Source organism: Crotalus tigris, unplaced genomic scaffold, assembly GCF_016545835.1.
Source record: "Crotalus tigris isolate CLP2741 ecotype Arizona unplaced genomic scaffold, ASM1654583v1 scf7180000017666.379230911805:20528666, whole genome shotgun sequence".
Lineage (NCBI taxonomy): Eukaryota > Metazoa > Chordata > Lepidosauria > Squamata > Viperidae > Crotalus > Crotalus tigris.
In genome coordinates, this window is record NW_024096552.1 from 4248978 (window position 1) to 4273442 (window position 24465).

The window sequence follows — 24465 nt, forward strand, 5'->3', positions numbered from 1 at the left end:
ACATATGCGCCCATGTTTTGCTCTTTTTAACCGTATAATTTTATACTGCTATTTATGACCTTGTAATAATCAGAGAGAAGGCATATACATTTAATAAATTAAAATGAATAAATTTTATTGATTCCCTTTTTGTTCAGGAACTCAAGACAGAATACAAAGCACTTCCTGGAGGCCATATTCTCATTTTGAACTTTGACCTGCAGAGATACTTTCAGCCTCTCATTTGACATCTTAAATTAGGATTTCATGGCACCTGGCAGCTACCTTCCTGTTTAACCTAGCACTGGAACTCGTGGCTTTCCATCCAGTGTCCTTGACTTTTACGCTGGATTTTTAAAATATAATTTTTATTAATTTTAAAGAGAAGATTAAAAGCAAGAACACACTAAATAGAAGAAAAAAGAAATCAAAAGTGCAAAAAGAAAAAGATAAGAGAGAAGTTACTTCCAATCTCCTTTACAGTAATTATAATTAGAAATACAAAATTAGGTCTTACTCTATGATTAAAAACTCTTTTTTCTACCTGGTTTATTTTTTATAATCACAACTGTAAATAATAACTTCATTTTTTTCCTGTTTCACGCAAATCTCTAACAAACTTCTAATCAGTAATGAATATAGAGAATGTCTTTTTTCTGGTTGAGGAAGTCAATATAGTTTCGCAGAAAATTCCGTCATCTTCAACAACCATTCCTCCATTGTGGTTAAAATTGAGACATTCCACTTTTGTTCATCTAATACAGATAATCCTTGACTTACTACAATGGGGGGCAAAATCCTGACCCTAGGACAGGGGTCCCCAACCACTGGGCCGTGCAAGTGGCAGGGAAGTGTGCACATTGCGCATGCATCTCCACTTGCGCAAGAGGCAAGAAAGCTCAGAAAGAGCTTGGACTTCTCAATTCAGATCTTATTAAGACATATTAAGACATGTTTGATTAAAAACAATCAGGCAAGAAATTAAAATAGTTAATTTCCCAGTTGAGCTTGCAATGAGAGATAAGAAATGAAATTCAAGATTCCTCTATACACGTCAAATTTTGTCTCATGTGGAATTTCTTATGTGTGATAAAGGAGGAATTTTGTGTGAAGCATTGTCCGCAATCTGGGCACTTGAATGGTTTCTCCCCTATGTGTAACCTTACATGGTTTATAAGGCTAGACTGAGTGCTGAAATCTTTCCCACAATCTGGACACTCATATGGTTTCTCTCCGGTGTGAGTCCTCCAGTGTATCACCAAGTCGGAATTCCGAATGAAACTTTTCCCACACTCCAGACACTCATATGGTTTTTCTCCTGTGTGAGTTCTCTGGTGTATCACCAGAGCAGAATTCCAATGGAAACTCTTACCACATTCTAGACACTGAAATGGTTTGTCTCCTGTGTGAGTTCTCTGATGTACCACCAGGTTAGAATTGCGAAAGAAACTTTTCCCACAATCAGGACACTCATATGGTTTTTCTCCTGTGTGAGTTCTCTGGTGTTCTACCAGGTGAGAATTCCGACTGAAACTTTTTCCACAATCCAGGCACTCATATGGTTTTTCTCCTGTGTGAATCCTCTGGTGTATCACCAGGTCTGAATTCCAATTGAAACCTTTCCCACAATCTGGACACTCATATGGTTTATCTCCGGTATGAGTCTTCTGGTGTATCAGCAGGTTGGAATTCCTACTAAAAGCTTTTCCACAATCTGGACATTCATATGGTTTTTCTCCTGTGTGAGTCCTCTGATGTAACAGTAGGCTGGAATTTTCCTTGAAACTTTTCCCACATTCCAGACATTCATACGGTTTCTCACCTGTGTGAGTTCTCTGGTGTATCACCAGCTTGGAATTCTGCTGAAAACTTTTGCCACAATCCGGACACTCAAATGGCCTCTCCCCTGTATGAGTCCTGTGGTGCATTACAAGGTTGGCATTCTGACTGAAACTTTTTCCACAATACAGACACTCATATGGTTTTTCTCCTGTGTGAGTCCTTTGGTGTATTACCAGGTTGGCATTCTGACTGAATCTTTTCCCACAATACAGACATTCATACGGTTTATCTCCTGTGTGAGTCCTCTGGTGTATCACCAGATTGAAATTCTTAGTGAAACTTTTCCCACACTCTGGACACTTATATGGTTTTTCTCCCGTGTGAGTCCTTTGGTGGATCACCAGGTCAGAATTCTGGCTGAAACTTTTTCCACAATCAGGACAATCAAAGGGTTTCTCCCCAGTGTGAGTCCTCTTGTGTCTCACCAGATTGGTCTGTGTGCTAAACCTTTTGCCACACTGGGAGCACTGGTAGAGTTTCTCTCCAGTGTGGGTCCTTCCATGAGGAAGCTGTTCTGAATAAAGTGTTTGCCACATTCTGAGCATTTGTGTGCATTTTTTGTGGTTTGGATTCTCTCGTGCATAATCAGCTGTGATCTGCAATCTATATTTTTTCCACAATAAACAGACTGTGGGGTTTTTCCATCACTGATAATCTTAGATTCTTGAGGAGATCAAAAATATTTCTAATCTCTAACTGGTGTTGCTTTGAATCAAGTCCCTTTGAAATCCAGCGTGCTCTTCTTGGCATCCTATGTCTATAGTTTCATATTAATGGATTAGTTTCATTGTGGTTTACAAAAATGGCTGGACAACCTGGGAAAACAGAAAAAAAACCTGCATGTATTACCACGAATAAGCAAACATATCAAAATGCTAGTTTACCCTCTAACATTAATTACAATTTATTTGGCATATAGAGAACTAGCAAGATCCAAGTTCAAATATCCATTCATATATCCAACCATGAAATTCTCTTTTTGGCTTAGGTAAGTCACAAATTATTAGCATTGCAAATTGTTATTATAAAATATTCCTGAAAATGCTGAAGATTAGATTATACAGATGCACACAGAAATACACAGCTTCATACAATGAGTCACAGAAGTGGATTCGCTCCGATTTTTTGATCTAATTTTAAAAAGGTGAGGTCGCTAACAGATGAAATGATGCCCAAAGCCTCTGCACATTTAAAGCATCCCTTCTGCCCATGAAACTCCACACTTCCCAGGAAAACAGCACGTCGATAACATCTCAAGGAATGAGGTGTTACGTAAAGGCTGATGGAGATAAGCGGTTAGGGAATATGAAACAGAAATAAAGACTTTTTAAATTTCCCCTCTCGCAGCATAAAATTACAGGCAGCAGTTTTAAATCGTGCAGCCCCAAAGGAATAAAATTTGGGAAGAGAAAGAATATACTGCAGCAGCCGGCATCTTTCAGCCCTGTCCCTTCACTGCTTCCACACCGTGGAGGAAAACAAAGAGCCCGACTTGCTCCCGGTTTCTCCTCCGACCTGCCCTCCACTCACCTTCCAGGAGCCTCTTCGTCCCCTGAAAGAGCGAAAGAGACAACCGCGACGCCATCATCGTCCCCTGGGTGAGCCGGAAGAGGAAGTTCCTCTGTTCTGCTCTCCTCTACATCCTCTCTATCAATCTAATACTCTATCTTTTCATCTCGTTCCAGCACAGCCTCTACCCCTCTGGTACAATGTCAGACTAGCGATGCCGCTTCTGTATTGTATTCACTGCTTTCTAGGTTGCTTCCTTGTAGAGCGCCATCTAGCGACGCAAGGCACTCTGGATCTATTTCTACCGTAAGGCTTTTGCAAGATGTTCTCATTGATTCCGAGCTTCCTTACGTGCCATCAAGTGGTATTCGACTCCCACCGAGCACATCGATAGCTTTCGTCCATGATAATCTACCCCAGGGGTTCTCAACCTTGGCAACTTTAAGACTTGTGGACTTCTGAGGAATTCTGGGAGTTGAAGTCCACAAGTCTTAAAGTTGCCAAGGTTGAGAACCCGATTATCCCACAGCTTTTTTTCCAGGTCCCCCAAGGGTGCACTCATGGCCTCTGTAGCTGAGCCTGAAGCCTCGTTTGCAATAAGCAGCCACTAAATCAGGAGTAGGGAACCTTGGCTCTTTTATGACTTGTGGACTTCAACTCCCAGCCAGCCATGCTGGTTCAGGAATTCTGGGAGTTGAAGTCCACAAGTCATAAAAGAGCCAAGATTCCCTACTCCTGCACTAAACCAAAGGAAAGTGCCTTTGGGGGGAATGACGTGCAGGCAACGAGAAAGGGCACCTCCTTTGGGGCTGGTGAAGATTGTTCAGCCAGTTTTTCCTCTATTGGGGTGTGGGTGCAGGATAACTCCTCAAAGCCTGCCTCTGCAAATGAGTTAAGCTGTAATAGTGAAGCTTGACTCTACTTAGCTTCACAAATTGAGCCTGATGCTGCACTGTTCATGAAGTTCTTGTTTGTGTATGCAGCACCGAACAACTGCCAACTTCATCCTATTAATAGAATAATGGAATATGGGACAAAATCTTAAAGTGCCCACCCACATTGCTTCCAAACCAGATCTAGGTAGAAGACACTATCTTTCTATCTGACTCATTTTATTGTAGTGTCTAAATCTGTATTATAGTATTGCCTAGAATTGTAGATGATGTAATTTTGGAGCCACTGAATGTAATCTTTGAAAGCTTATGTAACACAGGAGAAATACCAGAGGACTGGAAAAGAGCTGATGTGATTCCAAACAACAATTAAGGGGGAAAATGGATCCACGAAATTATAGACCAATCAGTTTGACAGTAATACCTGGAAAATCCTGGGAAAAATATAAATATAATATAAAAATATAAACTATATAATCAAGCAGAGAATTTGAGAGCACCTATAAACAAGGCATGTGATTACTAGAAGAAGCCAGTATGGGTTTGTTAGAAACAAATCACAACAAACAAATCTTGCCTGTTTTCAGTTTAAGCAATTAAATTACTAGATCAGCAAAATGCTGGTCAGATAGTATACTTGGATTTCAGCAACATTTGACAAATCTTTATGGCAAATGAAAGGTATAAAAATGAAGGCGGAGAGTTTCAGAGCAATTCAATGCTTGTAGACCAGGCATGTCAAACTCATGATGTCACATGACATCGTGTGACATATCGCGACTTTTTCCCCTTTGTCGGCAATGGGGTGGGCGCGGTTTTGGTGTGATGCATCCGGCCCGTGGGCTAGCAGCTTGACATGCCTGTTGAAGACAAGACATGGAATTTGAGAAAAACTCAAAAATTGGAAAGAATAGAATTCTTTATTGGCCAAATGTGATTGGACACACAAGGAATTTGTCCCCCGTGCCTAAGCTTTCAGTGTACTTGCAAAGGGATAGTCATAGATCATAAATTGTAAGATACAATCATAAATCATAAGATACAACAATAATTGATCACGTAATATACCAATAGGAGAAGGTAGTAGGAAAGATGAGAGGTGAGGAAGATGAAAAGATGATAAGGATAATAGCAAGACAGCCTATTCATCTTTCGGCAGAAGACAGTACTGTGTTTAGCAGAGTGATGGCATGGGGGAAGAAACTTATCTTTGTGTCTAGTTGTTTTGGCATGCAATGCCCTATAGCAGTGGTGGCGAACCTTTTAGAGACTGAGTGCCCAACTGCAACCCAAAACCCAGTTATTTATCGCTGGGTGCCAGGTGGGTGTGGCCCACTGGGTGGGCGTGGTTGTGGTGGTCATGGCAGATTGGGTGGGTATGGCCAAGGTGGGCGTGATCACCTCGATGTTGCTTGTGGGGAGGGACGCCTGTGGGGCCAGACAGGGTTGGGAGAGATCCAGGGGGTTTCTGGCAGGTGGGGCAGTGGGCAGGAGGCTCGTCCTGCGGGGTGAAGCGAAGCAAGGTGAGGCAGGACGGGGGTGCCATTGTCACAGGGCAAGGTGAGGCAGGGGCCGGGGCAACTGCTGCCTGACACCATCAGCCCCTGCACACAGAGGCCAGTGAGCGCATGGGTACTGGGATGCATCCAGCCATGTGGGACCTCATTGAGTTAGTGGGCAATTGGTTGAAGAGAGACAGTTGCCATCTCTGGATGCCGCCTCTGGCACGCGTGCCATAGGTTCGCCACCACTGCCCTATAGCACCGTCCTGAGGGGAGAAGTTGAAATGGAATAAGCAGAAGCAAGATTGGCTAGATAGATTTCCAAACAGAAACACTCCATGCGACATTTTATTCCAACAATTCAAGCCTGTTTGGAGCCCAACTGTTAAGATTTTTTAATTTAAAAGCTGGAACAGTAAAGTGCCTAAGGCCAGAATACACAGTTGTAGTTGATTGGTTGTAGAGTGCAGGCTCCTGCATGAGGTAATCTACATTATGATTGGCTGCTGAATGTAAAGGGGGAAGTTTCCCTTTTTCTGATGATTTACCTCATGATGTAGTGATGTGCCCGACTATCTTGCTTGCTGTAAATATAGATATTAAATATATTTATTTATACAAGTTTGTGTCAGCGACTCTGACTTAATTTGGGCACTGGCTGTGCAATTCCCTGACACCAACCAACCCAGCTATCATGCACTTACCAGTCCCTATTCCCAAAATGCAGGGCATGGCAGTTATCAGAGGTCTCAGATCTGTCAACGGACCCAGAATTCTTTTATCTTTTTTCATATGTCACAGGAAAATCCATTCTCACTTTGGAAAGCCAGATAGAGATCTTCTTCTTCCATGACTTGAAGGAGGTACATTATACAAAACTGAGAACCAGGATGATGTGATTTGATAAGCACAGTGGTTTGACTTACACTAAGAAGATTCAGTTACGAACTGCGGGCCGGTATTGAGCAAGTAGGATCTACCTTGCTCTCTCATTTGACAAAAGTGTTAGCAAGGAATGAAACAAAGAAGTACGCTGTATGACTCAAATTGTTCTAGAAAATAAGCTACACAAAGTTCAAAAAGTCTGGAAGACGACCAAATGCAAAAAAAAATAATTGAAATATTTGATCTGCAGATGAGAAAACCTTGCAGAATACTTTAAAATTATACTGTAGAACAGACAACAAACATTACTTAGGATTTTCTGTGGGGAAAAAAAATTTCTAGAAATATTTAAAATACAATCATTAAAAAGCATCCACTTCTGTATCATTTATATTTTACGTGAAAGGAAGGCACTAAAACAGTGGTTCTCAACCTGTGGGTCGGGACCCCATTTGGGGTCGAACGACCATTTCACAGGGGTCGCCAAACAATGCAGTCCGCCATTTTTTTCCCCCTTTTCCTTAGCTGTGCTACTCCCTTTTATTCTATTGGCTTTTGAAAGCCATAGAATAGACTCTCTTGAATAGAGTCTAATTCTATTGGCTTTCAAAAGCCAATAGGAATTGTCCAGGCTGTCTCTGCCCTGCTGAGCCCGCCAAAAGTCCCATTCTGCAAACGGTGCTGCACCAGTTGAGTAGTCCTCGACTTATGACTGGTTGAGTAGTCCTCGACTTACGACCGGTTGGGGGGTCGCTGCATTAAAAAGGTTGAGAACCACTGCACTAAAACCTATTAATTATTCATTTTTGAACATTCAAAGAACCACAAAATGATATGTAATGCATGTCTGTCAGTCTGCATCCTATGAATATTCACATTTATTTATTAAATTTGTATGCCACTCATCTAACTGTCCCAAGTCACTAAGTTCATGAATTAACTAGAGCAAACAGTCCAGGCTGAGAGGCAATTAGAGCCTACCATGTCAAAATGAATGGCTCTCTTTATCAATGGTTAGCAGTTCGATAGAATGAGAATGGATTGTGAAACTTAATAGGATGAAGGATATTTATTGACTAGACTTTAGTTTCATGGTTATTGTTATTGTTAGCGATTATGATTATTTAGTATTATATTAATTATTGCTACTTAAGATGAATGATACTAACTTTTCTTTTTTTTATGATTATTGTCATTCTTGGTGACTATAATTGTTTAGTATCATATTAACTAAGGTTATTTAACATTGTAAAGCTAACAAGATGAATGATTTATTGACTAAGCTTTATTTTTATGACTATTGTTATCGTTAGTGATTATAATTATTCAGTATTATAATAACTATTTATTTAGTAGGATAAACGACACTTATTGACTAATTTTTATTTCTTATGATTACGATTATTTTTTGTGATTATGTTTTAGTATTATTTTAATTACTGTTATTTAACATTTGTACCCGGATGACCGTCTGCTTGCTAAAACAATGAATTACTGTTGGGGGTAACCCCACTATTATAACTTTCCCTTCCCTTATCCCAATCTCACTCCCCAACCCCATCCAACACCCTTACCGATCTTACCCCTTCCCCACCCTTATAAAATCTAATAATTTTTTTTTAAAAAATAAGAAAATTAATGGCTCTCATGAAATAAGGTATTTTTAGAAACATTGCTGCAGAATATTAGTATCCAGCTAGGGGCGAGGCAACAGTTCTTATTACGTAGTCCTCGACTTACGGCCACAATTGAGCCCCAAATTCCTGTTTTTAAGCGAGACAGTTGTTAAGTGAGTTTTGCCCCATTTTACGACCTTCCTTGCCACATTTGTTCTGAATCTGGCCTCCTCATTGAGGAGGGTCACAAAAGGGGATCCCATAACCCCAAGACACTGCAACCATCATAAATATGAACCAGTTGCCAAGTATTTGAATGCTGATGCTGCAACGGTCGTTAAGTATGAAAAAGGGTCCTAAAGTCACTCTTTTCAGTGACGTCGTAACTTTGAACGGTCACTAAACAATGGTTGTAAGTCGAGGACTACCTGTACTTTGGAACGATTATTGCAAAATTCATTACGTCCCCTGTATTAATAGGACAGTTTACTACAAGAATTTTATTAATAACCTGCAATCAGTATGTGATGAATAAATATAGGTAGTCCGCGACTTACAGCCATTTCTTTAGTGACCATTTGAAAGTTATACAGCACTGAAAAGTGACTTAGGATCTTTTTTCACACTTGCAACTGTTGCAGCCTCCCCAAGGTCACATGATCAAAATTCAGATGTTGGTATTTGCAGTGTCCTGTGGTCATTTGATTACCTTTTGCAACACTCTGACGAGCAAAGTCAATGGGGAAGCCATAGTCACTAAACAGCCATGTGACTAATTTAATAATTACAGTGATTCTCTTAGCAACTGTGGTAGGAAAGGTTGTGAAATGGGACAAAGCTCACTTAACAGCTGTTTTGTTGAGCAATAGAAACCTTGGGCTCATTCGTGGTCGTAAGTCAAGGACGACCTGTAATAAAGCTGCATACTCTTCTCCAAATTCTCCACCTCCCCGTCTTTTTCCTTTCTTCCTCCCTTGCTGCAAACTCATTCCATCATTTCTCTCCTGCTTCCCCCATTTATGTATGAAAAGATAGCTCTTTCCTGTCTCATGCACATTTCACTTGAAACAGGCAGAATAAACTCCATGGATAAGTCATACAAAATTACTTTATTCCAGGCATCATCAAGACATTAACTCACAGTTATCATAGAAGTTCTTCCAGAATGTAGATTGTAATCTGGATCCATCTCATAGGTAAAAGGATAATGGATTTCCCCATTCTACGGAGCTCAGCCTCGTGTCTAGGATGCATGGAGAGAGATAATAAACTGGGCATGTACACAGGATGTCCCGTAACAAAACACAAGTCCCTCCCAGTGGCCAATTAGAACACAGATGTAACCATGTAACAACTAAAACTACATTTCCCAGAAGACTACCTTTAAGGGGGCAGCACTTTAACCCTTAAAATGCTACTTGCTCTACACACAATCCTTAATTCCTAAGATGGCTATATACTGGACTAGCACAAGCTCTCATCTGCCCACCAATGGTTCATCTAAGGCAGAAAGCCCCTCATCAACAATTAATGCCACTCTACAATGCCTTGGTAAGGCCACACTTGGAGTGCTGAATCCAGTTTTGGTCACCACGATGTAAAAAAGATGTTGAGACTCTAGAAAGAAGAAGAGAAGAGCAACAAAGATGATTAGGGGACTGGAGGCTAAAACATATAAGGAATGGTTGCTAGAATTGGGTATGTCTAGTTTAACGAAGAGAAGGACAAGGGGGGACATGATAGCAGTGTTTCAATATCTCAGGGGCTGCCATAAAGAAGAGGGAATCAAGCTATTTTCCAAAGCACCTGAAGGCAGGACAAGAAGCGACGGGTGGAAACTAATCAAGGAGCGAAGCAACGTAGAACTAAGGAGAAACTTCCTGACAGTGAGAACAATTAATCAGTGGAACAACCTGCCTCCAGAAGCAGTAAATGCTCCAACACTGGAAGTTTTTAAGAAGAGACTACAGCCATTTGTCCGAAATGGTGTAGGGTTTCCTGCCTAAGCAGGGGGTTGGACCAGATGACCTCCAAGGTCCCTTACAACTTTACTACTACTACTACTACTACTACTACTACTACTACTACTACTATTATTATTATTATCTCAATATTCCACTAACTCAATATTCCACTTGTCACAAAAGTGTGACTTTGGTTTTACATTTTTTTAAAAAGACTTATCTTCCCCTGTTTTACACCCATCTCAGTTATTTATTCAATTTTATCCTGCCTTTATTATGTTTATAAATGACTCAAGGAGGCAAACATACCTAATACTCTTTCCTTGTATTTCCCCATTAACAATCCTGTGAGTTGGGCCGAGAAAGTCACTGGCCCAAGGTCGCCCAAACTGTTATTGTCTCAGTAGAGACTAGAACTCACAGCCTCCTGCTGATTGGCCCAAAGTCAGTTTTCATGCCTAAAGTGGGACTAAAACTCACAGTCCCCCAGTTTCTAGTCTGGTGCCAATTCCCCCAAAACTTCCCCTACCTTGGATTTCCCACCTCTTAATCCTGAACAGTAAAAGAATCTCTGCCTTGCTATTGTTTGGGATCCCTCTTTCTTGGAAAACAGGCACCCAACCATTCTCAAACAGGGTTTGCCCATTTCTCTTCACTGTTGTGCTGCTTTCTTGGCAAAAACATCCCACCACAACTATCTTGCAAATTGAATACAGAAAGTCCTCAGTTACCAGTCACAACAGGGACCGACAATTCCATCATTAAGCCATGCAGTGATAAAGTGAAATTTCATGGGACCTCACCAACTTGAGACGTCAGTTGAAAGTATGGTTGTTAAGAGAATCCCCCCTAGATGTTAAGTGTGATCGCTTTTGAGTGAGATTTGCAACTCCCCGCTTGCTTTTCCACTGATTTTGCTTGTTGGAAGCCGGCTGTGAAAGCTACAAATTGCTATGGGAGAAGGAGATGCTCTGACAGCCACAAATATGAGCAATGGCCATAAGTCTCCTCATTCAGCAGTCTTAACTTCAAATGGGTGGTGAAAGAGGATTCATTTAGAAAGCACTACCTCTAGACTTTTGTTACCCATTTCTTGCATTTCAATGGCTTCTGACCAAAACAAGCTTTGTTTGCACTCACTTCATGTCATGTTCACAGTACTATCATCTTGGCAATCTTGCTACTTTTCAGCAGCTCCGTAGCTCCAAATTCACACTCCATGTTTTCCAAGCGAAGCTCACCTCAGGTTCTGAACCAAAATACTGATGCAGTGTCCTTTCTGGGGTTAAACTAGATCAAGGATCTCCAAATATAGCAACTTTAAGGTTTGTGGACTTCAACTCCCAGAATTCCTCAGTCAGCCATGCTCGCTGGGGAATTCTGGAAGTTGAAGTTCACAAGTCTTACAAGCTGCCAAGTTTGGAGACCCCTGGACTGGATGACTTGATGATTGCTCCCAACTCTCTAATTGATTATGTTGTTATTTCCTCCCCTAAAGTTTCTGTTATGCTTAATTAGTCATTCTCCCTACTTATAGCTTTGGCTGCAACAAGAGCAAACTTATAACTTTTTCCTTCCGGGTATAGCAATAGCATTTAGGCTTATATACTGTTTCACAATGTTTACACATCCTCTGGGCGGTTTACGCTGTCAGCACACTGCCCCCAATAATCCGGGTCCTCATTTTACCAATCCGGGAAGGCTGGAAGACTGAGTCAACTTTGAGCCTGTCAGGATCGAACTCCAGATTATGGGCAGAGTTAAAGTACAATACTATATTCTAACCACTGCACCACCAAGACTACTATTTTTCTGTAATATATCAAATTGGATATAATAAGAATAGTTTTAATGCCTTAGGAATATTCTTATTCCACATAGTTATATTTATTTTCTTACCATGCTTTCAGAAAACTGTTCTTGAAATCCTAATACTTACTGATTTTTGCAAGCAAATCCTCTTGTGCCTGAGAACTTTTCTGGTTGAATCTCTCAAGTCTAATAAACTTGGCTCTTTGGCTGAAAATAATCCAGCAAGCTGGAAACAAACAATGGCTTATATCCTTGTGAACTCTTTTGAGTTTTCCAAGATCCCATCAAGCTTTCCTTGCAATCAGAAAGCTGATGGTCTTTTCTCCTGCATTTTTAATAAGAGTAGAATTGTGTGAATTACTGACCATAGTTTAGGCATCTGCATGGCTTCTGATCTGTGTGTAAACTGACATGATTTATTAGATTAGAGCTACTTGTGAAAACTTTCCCACAATAGGAACATTCAAAGGGTTTTTCTCCTGTGTGAGTTCCCTATTATTCCAGCAGGCAGGAATCCCAACTGAAACTTTCCCCACAATTCAGGCACTCATCCTATGTGAATCCTCTGGTGTATCACCAGGCTGGAATACTGACTGAAACTTTTCTGACAATTTTGACACTCATAGGGTTTCTCTCCTGTGTGAGTCCTCTGGTGTTTCACAAGGTTAAAATTATGACTGAATCTTTTCCCACAAACTGGACACTCATATGGTTTCTCTCCTGTGTGAGTCCTCTGGTGCATCATTAGGGCAGAACTATGACTGAAACTTTTCCCACAACTTGGACACTCATAGGGTTTTTCTCCTGTGTGAGTCCTCAGGTGCATCACTAGGGCAGAATTAACACTGAAACTTTTCCCACAGTTGGGACACTCATACGGTTTCTCTCCTGTGTGAGTCCTCTGGTGTACCACCAGGTTGGAATTTTGACTAAAACTTTTCCCACAGTCTGGACACTCATACGGTTTCTCTCCTGTGTGAGTCCTCTGGTGTCCCACCAGGTTACAATTATGACTGAACCTTTTCCCACAAACTGGACACTCATACGGTTTCTCTCCTGTGTGACTCCTCTGGTGTATCACCAGCTTGGAATTCTGACCGAAACTTTTCCCACAATCTGGACACTTATATGGTTTCGCTCCTGTGTGAGTCCTCTGGTGTATCACTAGATTAGAATTCTTACTGAAACATTTCCCACAATCCGAACACTCATATGGTTTCTCTCCGGTATGAGTCCTCTGGTGTATCACTAGATTAGAATTGTTACTGAAACATTTCCCACAATCCGAACACTCATATGGTTTCTCTCCTGTGTGACTCCTCTGGTGTATCACCAGATTGGAATTGTTACTGAAACATTTCCCACAATTCCAACACTCATATGGTTTCTCTCCTGTGTGAGTCTTCTGGTGTTTTACCAGGTTAGAATTCTGATGGAAACTTTTCCCACAATCCAGACACTCATATGGTTTCTCTCCTGTGTGCTTTCTCTGATGTATCACCAGACAAGAGTTCTGACTGAAACTTTCTCCACAGTGTAGACACTTATATGGTTTATCTCCTGTGTGAGTCCTCTGGTGTTTCACAAGATTAGAATTATTACTGAAACTTTTCCCACACTCTGGACATGCATATGGTTTCTCCCCAGTGTGAGTTCTCCGGTGTATCACCAGAACGGAATTATGACCGAAACTTCTCCCACAATCTGGACACTCATATGGTTTCTCTCCTGTGTGAATCCTCTGGTGTATCACCAAGTCAGAATTCTTACTGAAACTTTTCCCACAATTCGGACACTCATATGGTTTCTCTCCTGTGTGAGTCCTCATGTGTATCACCAAGTCAGAATTTCGAGTGAAATTTTTCCCACAATCTGGACACTCATATGGTTTCTCCCCAGTGTGAATCCTCTGGTGTATCACCAAGTAGGAATTCTGACTGAAACTTTTCCCGCATTCTGGACATTCAAATAGTTTCTCTCCAGTGTGTGTCCTTTCGTGTAGCACCAGGTTGGCATGCTTACTAAATTTTCTGCCACATTGTGGGCACTGGTAGGGCTTTTCTTCAGTGTAGATCCTCTCATGCATAATGAGCTCGGGTATGCAATCTGTGTTTTTCCCACAATATGCACATCTGTGGAGCTTTTCCACCACTGATTGTTTTGGATTCTTGAGGAGATTAAAAAATATTTGTGATCCTTTCTTGGATGGATCAAGCTGTTTCTTCACAGAGTGAGGTCTGCATTATTGTCTGGAATGAGCGGTTCCTCCTCATAGACATCTAACGATTTCCTCTTTTTCTGAATCTGGAAATGTTCCACCTTTATTTTTTCATATAATGTTTCCCTGAGTTCCACATACAATATTTGTTTTTCAGCTCAAAACTCTTCCTATTTTTTCTCTCTTTTCTCTCACTTGCTGGAGAAGGAGAAGAGTTTCATGGTTTTCTGGAGGACAGGGAAAAGATGTTGATTACCAGATGTAAAGAATTTGTCTTCTGATTCTCTGCTGTCCAGAATGCTGTTCTTGGCATTTTTCTTGGCATTCTCTTTGTCTGTAAGATTCACATAAAAGGGATACTTTAATTGTTCACTATAATATGGTTGCAAGATATGAAAGCAAGAGCGTACATTAGAATGAAAAAGCAAACATGCCAAAATGCTAGATTAACTATTAGAATTCATTATGACACATAGAAGACTAGTGAGATGCAAGTTCAAATATTCACAGCCATGAAATTCTCTTGTTGTCTCCTGTAAATCACAAACGGTTAGCACTGCAAATTATTATAATCATATATACCTGGAAATACTGAGGATGGGAATACAAATACACATATCTACACAAAGAAATACAGAAACATGTATGCAGCCAAAGAGAAGGAAATGGAAAGCAAGGGATGGGGAGAAAGGCTGAGAGTGCGCCCCCATAGAATGAGGGATGACAATTGGGGAGCAAGTAAAGATCAGAAGAAGGAGGGAGGTAGGAGACACAGAGGTGTGAAGAGGGAACAACTTAGAGGTACAAATGACCCAAAAAGGGGAGGAAAGAACCTCCCTAATTCAAGACAGTGGGAGGTAGAGGGGAATAATGACACACCCACAAGCAGTAAAAGCAAGAAAAGAGGAGTCATCAGTATGGAAGCCATAATTAAAAAGCAGTTAAATCAATTAGGACCTACGACAAGATCTAAGAGCCGTGTGCAAATGACGGCTCACCTATAAAGGCACTCTCCCACAGACCAGCATTAACCCTGACGATGTCAGAAGTATCTGACGAAAGCTTGGTGATCAGTGATAGTATTAAACTTTTATAGTTTATTATATTCCTGGTGTTCACGTTTTATTGGTAATTGACTATAGAAGCATGTATGTATGTAGAAAATCCATGTGTACTTTCTGTCTGCAAAATGTCTCAGAAATAGGTATTGTACAGGGTGTGGGCATTAACAGAAGAAATGGTACCCAAAGCCTCTGCAAAATTTAAAGCACCAGTTTTGCCTATGAAGCTCCTCACTTGCAAACAAAACAACACGCTCATAAAAAGCACCAGGAATCAACCCTAAAGTGAATGTGACGCTGAAATCTCCCAATTAACAGAAAATGCAGGCACCTTAAAGCGTGCAGCTCTGGTGGAATAAAATTGGGCTGGGGAGGGGGAAGGAATATGCAACAGACGACATATTTCAGCACAGTTGTTTATGAGCTGCTACACCGTGGAGCGAAATAAAAAAAGCTTAATTGATCCCGGCCCCTCCTCCGACCTGTCCTCAACTCACCTTCCAGCTTCCACCTGGGAAAAAGCACGACGGCCCCCACCAGCCTCTCATTAGGAAGCCTGAAGAGGAGGTTTCTCGGTGCTTTTCCTCTCCTCCATATTCTCTCTAGCAACCTACGACTCTATGGTCTCAATTGCTTTAGGTTCAGCTATAGGCGCTGCTACTGTATTTGCGATTTTGCCGGTGATTCTTGCCTAACCATAGAGCGCCATCTAGCCACCTGAAGCTAGATCGTCCGATCTCTAGCATCCTAAAATTAGACAAGCGCTTACTGGGCCCTAAAAGTTCATGAAGTTTTTTGTGTGTGTGTGCGCAGCCCTAAAGGATTACCAATTTGCCATCTTCATCTTATTAATAGAATAATGCAGGACAAAATCTGGAAGTGTCTTTCCGCGTTGTTTCCAACGACCTCAGGATATAGGCGATTCTATCATCCCCTCTGTATTATTGGGGAATACAAATCTCTTTAGAGCAGCCTTCTCAATTTCCAGAGCACTAAGATTTAAGTCTTGGGAATTCCCAGGCTGCCTGGGCAAAACATTTGGAGGCCACTAGTTTGCAGATTGGAAGCTGATCTAAAAATTCCTGCACTTTGGCAGGGGTTGGCTGTCACCAGAGATCACAAACTCTCTGCAATCTAAAACTTTTATTACTGATTGATTTGAGAGCCAGTGGTGGCTGTTCCTGGATCTGCAGGCCCTGGTTACGGTCAATTCTGTCCATGCCACCTGTTTATTGGATGCCTTCAATGAACTCTGCAGAGCTGCCCTTGAAGACTATCCAAAAGTTTTAGCAGGTAGAGAATGCGGTGGCTGGATAGCTATATGTGTTTCTGAAGCAGCACATGTCACACCTTTGCTCCCTGAGCTGTACTTGCTGACAGTTTGCTTCCGGATCCAATTCAAGGTGCCAATTTTGACTTTGAAACCAAAACTGCAAGTAGGGGAAACACAAAAATAAAGATAGAGCTTAGGCTAGCAAATAGCATAAATTGGGTCAACTGAAGCTAGGCATGACCGCAATCAGAGGAAACATAAAGATAACTATAGGAGCCATGGGGAAAAGAGGGAAAATGGTTTAGGCACCTCGGATTAGTTTATCGGATATTTAGCAAGGGGTGTTGAGAGCGATAAGGGAGGGGCGAATCTGCTTCGGGGACAGGGTATAAGAGTGTGTGTTCCATCTCTTTGAGGTGTGGCTTGATGTCTCCTGTGTGAGCTTAAGTCCACCAAGCCTTTGCAAATGCTTCTTTCCAAATAAAACTTTGTTTATGGAATTCCAAGTGAGTAATGTTCGTTTTGGGATATTGAGCCTACATGCCAAACATGATTGAGCTGAAGGACTGCCTCTTTCCCTGCTTATTTCAGCCTGCCTGATTAGACCTGGCAAAGACATGCTGTAGGTACCATCAGCTGTGTTTGGAACGTGGCTCAAGATCCCAAAACAAACAAACTCACTTGGAATTCCAGAAACAAAATTTTATTTGAAAAGAAGCATTTGCAAAGACTTGGTGAGCTGAAGCACACATAGGAGTCCAGCCACACCTTAAAGAGCTGTTTGACACATTTTTATATCCTACCCCGATGCAGATTCCCTCCTCCCCTATCACATTCAACATCCCTTGTTTGAACACTCGAAGCGTCTAAACCAGTGGTGGCGAACCTATGGCACGTGTGCCAGAGGCGGCACTCAGAGCCCTCTCTGTGGGCACACACGCCATGCCCCGGAGATGGCAACCGTCCCTCTTCAATCAGCCGCCCGCTAACTTGCCGAGGTCCCAGGTGGCCAGATGCATCCCAGCACGGCTGATTTCCCTCCCCCCCGTCCCATCCCTCCTGGCCTCACATGCTCTCCTTTTCCCAGGCACGACCCACTGCATCGCCTCCTCAGCTATCAGCTGGCCGTCCAGCTCAGAGGCAGCTTCTCTGAACTGCGGGCTGCAGAGCCCCAGAGTGTGCCGGTTGAGGGCTGCTGACGGATACCGTCGGCCCCCATGCACTCGCTGGCCTCTCTGTGCGGGGGCCGAGGGTGTCAGGCAGCAGCCGTACCGGCCCCTGCCTTGCCTTGCGGAGCCTCCTACCCATCGCCCCACCTTTAGATTCATTAGAAATTTCTGATTAATAATCTACTCCTATCAGCTGGGAATCTGAATGTGGTAGGTCCCAGGAGATGTGCATTCTCTGCTATGGCCTCCATCTTATGGAATAACCTTTCCCCTGAAATTGATTCCACTCCGTTTGACCTTCTGGAAGGCTATCAAGGCCTGGCTACATCCTCAGGCCTGGGGCTCTACGGCTTGGGGCTCTAACCAGGATTGGAAAGCTGGCACCCAATGGTCTGGCCATTTTTCTTCATTGTTGTGCTGCTTTCTTGGCAAAAACATACCACAACAACTATATTACAAATATAATACAAAAGTCCTCATTTACGAATCACTACAGGGACCGACAATTCCATCAGTAAGCCATGCATTTGTAAGATGAAATCTCACAGAACCACACCAATTTATGACGTCAATTGAAGGTATAGTTGTTAAGTGAATCACCCCCAGATGCTAAGTGTGATAGCCTATGAGTATGCTTGCTTTTTCACTGATTTTGCTTGTCGGGAGCCAGCTGTAAAAGCTACAAATTGCTATCATGTGACAACGGGATGCTCTGACAGCCACAAGTATGAGCAATGGCCATATGTCTCCTCATTCAGCAGTCTTAACTTCAAATGTTTGGCTGCAACTAGAGCAAACCTATCACATTTTCATTCTGTTCAGAGCAATAGCAATAGCATTTAGTACTTCTAGTATCTGAGGGGCTGCCACAAGGCAGAAGGGGTCAGGCTGTTCATCAGAGCACCAGAGGGAAGGATGAGAAACAATGGTTGGAAACTGATCAAGGAGAGAAGCAACCTGGAATTAAGGAGAAACTTCCTTACAGTGAGGACAATCAACCAGTGGAACAGCTTACCCCCCAGAAATCGTGGGTGCTCCATCACTGGAGATTTTCAAGAAAAGACTGGACAATCACCTGTCCGAGATGGTGTAGGTTCTTCTGTTTGAACAGGGGGATGGACTAGAAGACCTCCAGGGTCCTTTCCAGCTCTATTCTATTCTAGATTTATATACTGCCCCATAGTGCATTACAGCACTCTCTGGGCAGTTTACAATGAGACCATATTGCTCCCAACAATCTGGGTTCTCCTTTTACCGACCTTGGCAGGATGGAAGGCTGAGTCAACCTTGAGTCCGCTGGGATCGAATTCTAGACTGTGGGCAGAGTTAGCCTGCAATACTACATTCTAACCACTGTGCAACAGGACTCCTATCTTTCTGTAATAACAAGTTAAATACAATAAGGATAGTTTTGATGCCTTAAGAATATTTTTATTCTGCATAGTTATCTTTAGATTCTTACTTTGCTTTCAGACTGCTCTTGCTGGAATCCTAATTCTCACTTAATGATTCATTACTTTTTGCAAGCAAATCTTGTGCACAGAGCATTTCTTCTGGTTGAGTCTCTCGTGTTTAATAAAGTTGTCTCATTGGCTGAAAATAATCCAGCGAGCTGGAGACAAGCAAACTGGTGTGTATCCTGGTGAACTCTTGGAAGTTTTCTAAGATCCCAGAGTGATCATAAAGCTTTTCTTGCAATCAGAATGCTGATGGTGTTTTCTCCTATATGTGTCCTCTTGTGTTTAGTAAGAGTAGAGTTGTGGCTGAAACACTGACTACAGTTTGGGCACCTAAACGGCTTCTCGCCCATTTGTAAACTGACATGACTGATTAGATTAGAGCTTGTTGTGAAACCTTTCCCACAATCGGGACACTCGTATGGTTTCTTTCCCGTGTGAGTCCTCAGGTGTATCACCAGATTGGAATTCCGACTGAAACTTTTCCCACACTGCAAACATTTGTGGGGTTTCTCTCCCATGTGCAACTTCACATGACTTGTAAGATTTGAACTAGTATTAAAGCTTTTCCCGCACTCTGGACACTCAAACGGTTTCTCTCCTGTGTGAGTCCTCTTATGAATCACAAGGGTGGTGTGCTCGCTAAACCTTTTGTCGCACTGAGAGCATTGATAGGGCTTTTCTCCAGTGTGGGTCCTTTTGTGTATGAAAAGATTGGAGCTGCAGCAAAAGACCTTCCCACACTCGGAGCATTCGTAGGGCTTTTCTCCGGTGTGGGTCCTTTGGTGAACCACCAGGAAACTGTTTCGACCGAAGTTTTTGCCACATTCGAAGCATCTGTATGGTTTTTCTCCCATGTGGATCCTCTTGTGCATAATCAGCTGTGATCTGCAGCTTGTGTTTTTTCCACAGTATGAGCATCTATGGGGCTTTGGCACCACTGGCCTTCTTGGAGTCTCAAGAAGATCAAAGATCTGCTTAATCCCTTGCTGAATGGCATTTTCATCCAAACCACCGTTTCCTTCCTCCCAAAATGGGGATTGCTTTCCTACCAGGCCTAGAGTGCAGTCCAAGTTAGTTTTGCCTCTCTGCCGATGTCCAGGTGTTCCTGCGTTCTCACAAAATCGAAAACTATTAGTTTGGGCTTCGTGGAGTTCCAAGTGGCCCAAACTCTTCAGCTCAACAGTGCCTCCCAGGGTTGCCTTCTCTTGTTTGTTACCTGATTTGCAAGGGGAAAAAAAAAAGAGAGTGATTTAAAAAACAACAACAACAAAAACCTGACCACTTTTCCTCTCTCTGTTTTGGTTTTCAGAATTGCTTTTACTCTGCCACCATGATAATCGACTGAGGTGTTTAATTCATATTTCCCACACCTGCAATCGATCCTTTGTCAACAGTGGGAGAAAATATTGCCTAAAGTTAAAATAAAGTACAAAAGGGAGCCCACAGAGATATTTCTTGATTAATGACCACTCATTTCGTGGCTGTTCAGAATTACCATGGTGCTGAATGAGGGGAATGTAATAAGTGATGTTTGGGCTGTCCCAGCCAGCTCGCGGTCACGCGATTACAATCCAGGCACTTGGCAACCAGCTCACAAGTGTTGCAGGGTCTAGTAGACATTTGATCATCATTTGGGACTTTTCCCGCTGGTTTCCCACAAGCAAAGCTAATGGGGAAGCAGCAAGGAAGGTTGCAGATTGCTCCTGTAACTCACTGCCACCCCCATCACTTCTTCTCCTACAGCTCAGCTACGAAGTACAAGATCCCAGATAGCTCCTGTTTCATAATGTAGGCATACCTGCCACCCTGCACCTGCCCAACCTCCGTAATACCTGCCCACTTGCCCAGCCACGCTGCAGTGGTGCCACCGAAGGCCTGATGGAAGGGGAAAACAGAATGTTTCTTCTGCTACCTGTAAAGTTGAGGCAAGTTACAAATCCCTTATTACCGTGGTGGTGAACCTATGGCACACGTGTCACAGATGGCATGCAGAGGCCTCTCTGTGGGCACACGTGCCGTTGCCCCAGTCCTAGGCCTTCAGCTGGGTTTTATAAAACCTTTTGACTTTAGGCCTCCGCCGTCATGTGCAAAAAAAAAAAAAAAAAAAAAGGTTCAATCAATCAATTTCAACTTCTCGCGGGAAAAAAAGATCTCGCAAAGTTGGAATTGATTGATTGAACTTTTTAGTCCCACCCAGTTTGCCGTTACCACCGCAGCCACGCCCACCCCATGGGCCATGCCCACCCGGCACCCGACGATACATAAGTGGGTTTGGGGTTGTACTTTGGGCACTCGGTCTCTAAAAGGTTCGCCATCACTGCCTTATTAGTTAACAATTACAGGTAGTCCTCAACGTACAACAGTCCATTTAGTGACCGTTCAACATTACAACGTACACTTAAGACCATTTTTCAAACTTCCAGCCGCCGCGGCATCCCCACGGTCACGTGATCCAAATTCAGATGCTTAGCAACTGGTTCGCCTTTATGACGGTTGCTGGGTCACCAGATCCCCTTTTGTGACCATCCAATGAGCAACGTCAATGGGGAAGGCAGATTCACTTAGCGACTGCGTTAGTAAATTAACTGCAGTGACTCACTTAGCAACTGTGGCAGGAAAAGTCATAAAAAATGGGGCAAAATTAACACGTGTTTCAGCAATATAGATTTTGGGCTCAATTTGCGGTCGTAAGTCGAGGACTACCTGTATAATGTGTTAAAACCCCCATTGGGTTTGTTCACCTCTTGTAGCTGTCGTCGTTTTACATTAAGACAGTGGTTCTCAACCTGTGGGTCGGGACCCCATTTGGGGTTGAATGGCCATTTCACGGGGGTCGCCAAACAACGCAGTCCGCCATTTTTTCCCCCCTTTTCCTTAGCTGTGCTACTCCCTTTTATTCTATTGGCTTTTGAAAGCCAATAGAATAGACTCTCTTGAATAGAGTCTAATTCTATTGGCTTTCAAAAGCCAATAGGAATTGTCCAGCCTATCTCTGCCTGCTGAGCCCGCCAAAAGTCCCATTCTGCAAACGGTGCTGCACCAGTTGAGTAGTCCTCGACTTACGACCGGTTGAGTAGTCTTCGACCGGTTGGGGGATCGCGGCATTAAAAAGGTTGAGAACCACTGCATTAAGATAACATGAGAAATCCAAGAAGACTTACTGGTCTTCCTGTTACCATCTTGATGAGCTTTGTTAGGTGGCTGCATCTTTTCTGGTTCTCCTGCCTCCTTTTCCAAGTTGGAGAAAAGCACCTGGACTTGTTATAAAAATAAAAAACGAAAGCAAAACACACATGGCTATAACTATATCAAGTCCCCAGTTCAAATCATAAGTTGACAGTACTTTAATATGGTGCTCTCATAGATAATCCCGCGTGGTGATTTATGGAAATAAAAACCATTTTTTGTCAAGCTTTTGCGTGTGTTGTGTCTCCTGGCAACTGCCAGGATAAGTTTCTTGGCAAGATTTCAGAAGTGGGTTTGCCCTGGCTTTCTTCTTCCTTGGGCTGAGAGGCCTCCTGTAAGAAGCCCAGTTGGCTTCATGCCAATGGTAGGACTAGAACTCACAATCTTCCAAATTCTAGCCTGGTCCATTAAACACTTAACCCAGGGGTAGGCAACTTTGGCTTTTTTATGACTCGTGGACTTCAACTCCCAGAATTCCTGAGCCAGCCGGCTGAGGGGAAAGGGAGAGATTTCCATGCTGAGCCAGCTGGCTCAGGAATTCTGGGAGTTAAAGTCCACGAGGCATAAAAGAGACAAGGTTGCCTATCCCTGCCTATACCATTTCAGATAAATGGCTGTCCAATCTCGTCTTAAACAGTTCCAGTGTTGGAGCATTCATGGCTTCTGGAGGCAGGTTGTTCCACTGGTTAATTGTTCTAACTGTCAGGAAGTCTCTCCTTGATTAGTTTCCATCCGTTGCTTCTTGTCTTGCCTTCAAGCACCTTGGAGAATAGCTTGACTCCCTCTTCTTTGTGGCAGCCCCTGGGATATTGGAACACTGCTATCATGTCCCCCCTCGTCCTTTTTGGGTGTGTGCAAGTTGCCATGTTACCCACAGAAGCAGCAGCACTCGTATCTGCAATTCAAAATGGCACGGACGATTAGGGGCAGATCTGAGTGCCAAGCAGGATCCATATCATGTTCCCAGGTACATTTATTACAGCTCCCCAATCTTGGGCGTCCCATCTGAGAAGCCCAATCTGGCTTCTGAGAAAGTTTTCGGAGCAGGGACCAAGTGGCCTGCAGCAGAGTAGAACTGGGATGGGCCACTTGTGTCCCTCTCAAAGCTGTGGACTTCTATCACTCCCAACATTATCGAGAAAATAACAAGCAGGGGAATTAGTCCAAGAACACAGGGAGTCCTCAACCTACGACCACAACTGAGCCCAAAATTTATTTTGCTAAGTGAGACAGTTATTAAGTGAGTTTTGCCCCATTTTACGACCTTTCTTGCCACAGTTGTTAAGTGAATCCCTGCAGCTGTCAACTGAGTAACGTGGCTGTGAAGTTGACTTTGCTTGTCAGAAGGTCGCAAAAAGAGGATCAGATGAACCTGGGACACTATAACTATCAAAAATATGTGTTAGTTTGCCAAGCATTTGAATTTTGACCACGTGACCATGGGCACAAGTGTGCTATGGGCACAAGTGTGAAAAACGGTTATAACTCACATTTTAGTACTGTTGTAACTTTGAACGGCCATTAAATGAACTGTTGTAAGTTGAGGACTGTCTGTACCTAGGAAGACCATCCACTGACCTGGTCTATGTCTTATATTTTCTGCTGCCATTGGAATCTGTCGACAGCATGTTTTCTCTGATTACCTCTTGAAGTCCCTTGTATACATAATCCAAACTACACTGTGTTGTTTCTCTGTGTCATATATGTGGGTATATGCATAATTCTGTATTTATTTTTGTCATATTTATGTTGTGTATATTGGAGGTGGTGACCCTTTGAGAGCTGTTTGCAAAAAAATTTCATTTTAATGTATGCCAATTAGTGTACATTCAAAGTGACAATAGTTATTCTATTCTATTCTCACCAGAATTCTCAATAATTCCAATATTTCTTCTTCCTATCCAGCCCTTCTTCCTCATACAAAGCCCCATCCTTTACTTCCATAGAAGATTCCCAAGCTACCTGTAATCAAAGGAGAGAAGCAACCTAGAACTAAGGAGAAATTTCCTGACAGTCAGAACAATTAGCCATTGAAACAACCTGCCTCCAGAAGCGGTGAATGCTCCAACACTAAAAGTTTTTAAGAAGAGACGGGA

General features: G+C 42.6%; 1 protein-coding gene across 4 annotated transcripts; it reads right to left on the bottom strand.

Annotated features, from left to right (window-relative positions):
- Positions 1–89: 89 nt before the first annotated feature.
- Positions 90–19388, bottom strand: LOC120305133 (zinc finger and SCAN domain-containing protein 2-like). Of its 4 annotated transcripts, none has more exons than XM_039336551.1 (4): positions 19186–19388; positions 15779–16711; positions 12580–14554; positions 90–2330 (listed from the first exon to the last, which is right to left on the bottom strand). In XM_039336551.1, exons 3-4 carry the CDS (start codon positions 14086–14088, stop codon positions 1014–1016), a joined length of 2826 nt encoding a protein of 941 aa, XP_039192485.1. In that variant the 5' UTR covers positions 14089–14554; positions 15779–16711; positions 19186–19388; the 3' UTR covers positions 90–1013. The 4 variants fall into 4 exon arrangements, 2 of the variants coding, with proteins under 2 accessions (XP_039192485.1, XP_039192484.1); XR_005555936.1 differs by lacking the exon at positions 90–2330 and adding an exon at positions 8942–9469 and having other exon boundaries at positions 12130–14554; XR_005555937.1 differs by lacking the exons at positions 90–2330; positions 15779–16711 and adding an exon at positions 8942–9469 and having other exon boundaries at positions 12130–14554.
- Between the last annotated feature and the right edge of the window lie 5077 nt (positions 19389–24465).

Coding starts and splice junctions, on each gene's coding strand:
- LOC120305133 (XM_039336551.1), bottom strand. CDS start 14,088: ATGCATGAGAGGATCTACACTGAAGAAAAGCCCTACCAGTGCCCACAA. Junction 2,331..12,579: donor TCAGTCAGTATTCCAGCCTG/GTGATACACCAG, acceptor TATTCAGAACAG/CTTCCTCATGGAAGGACCCA.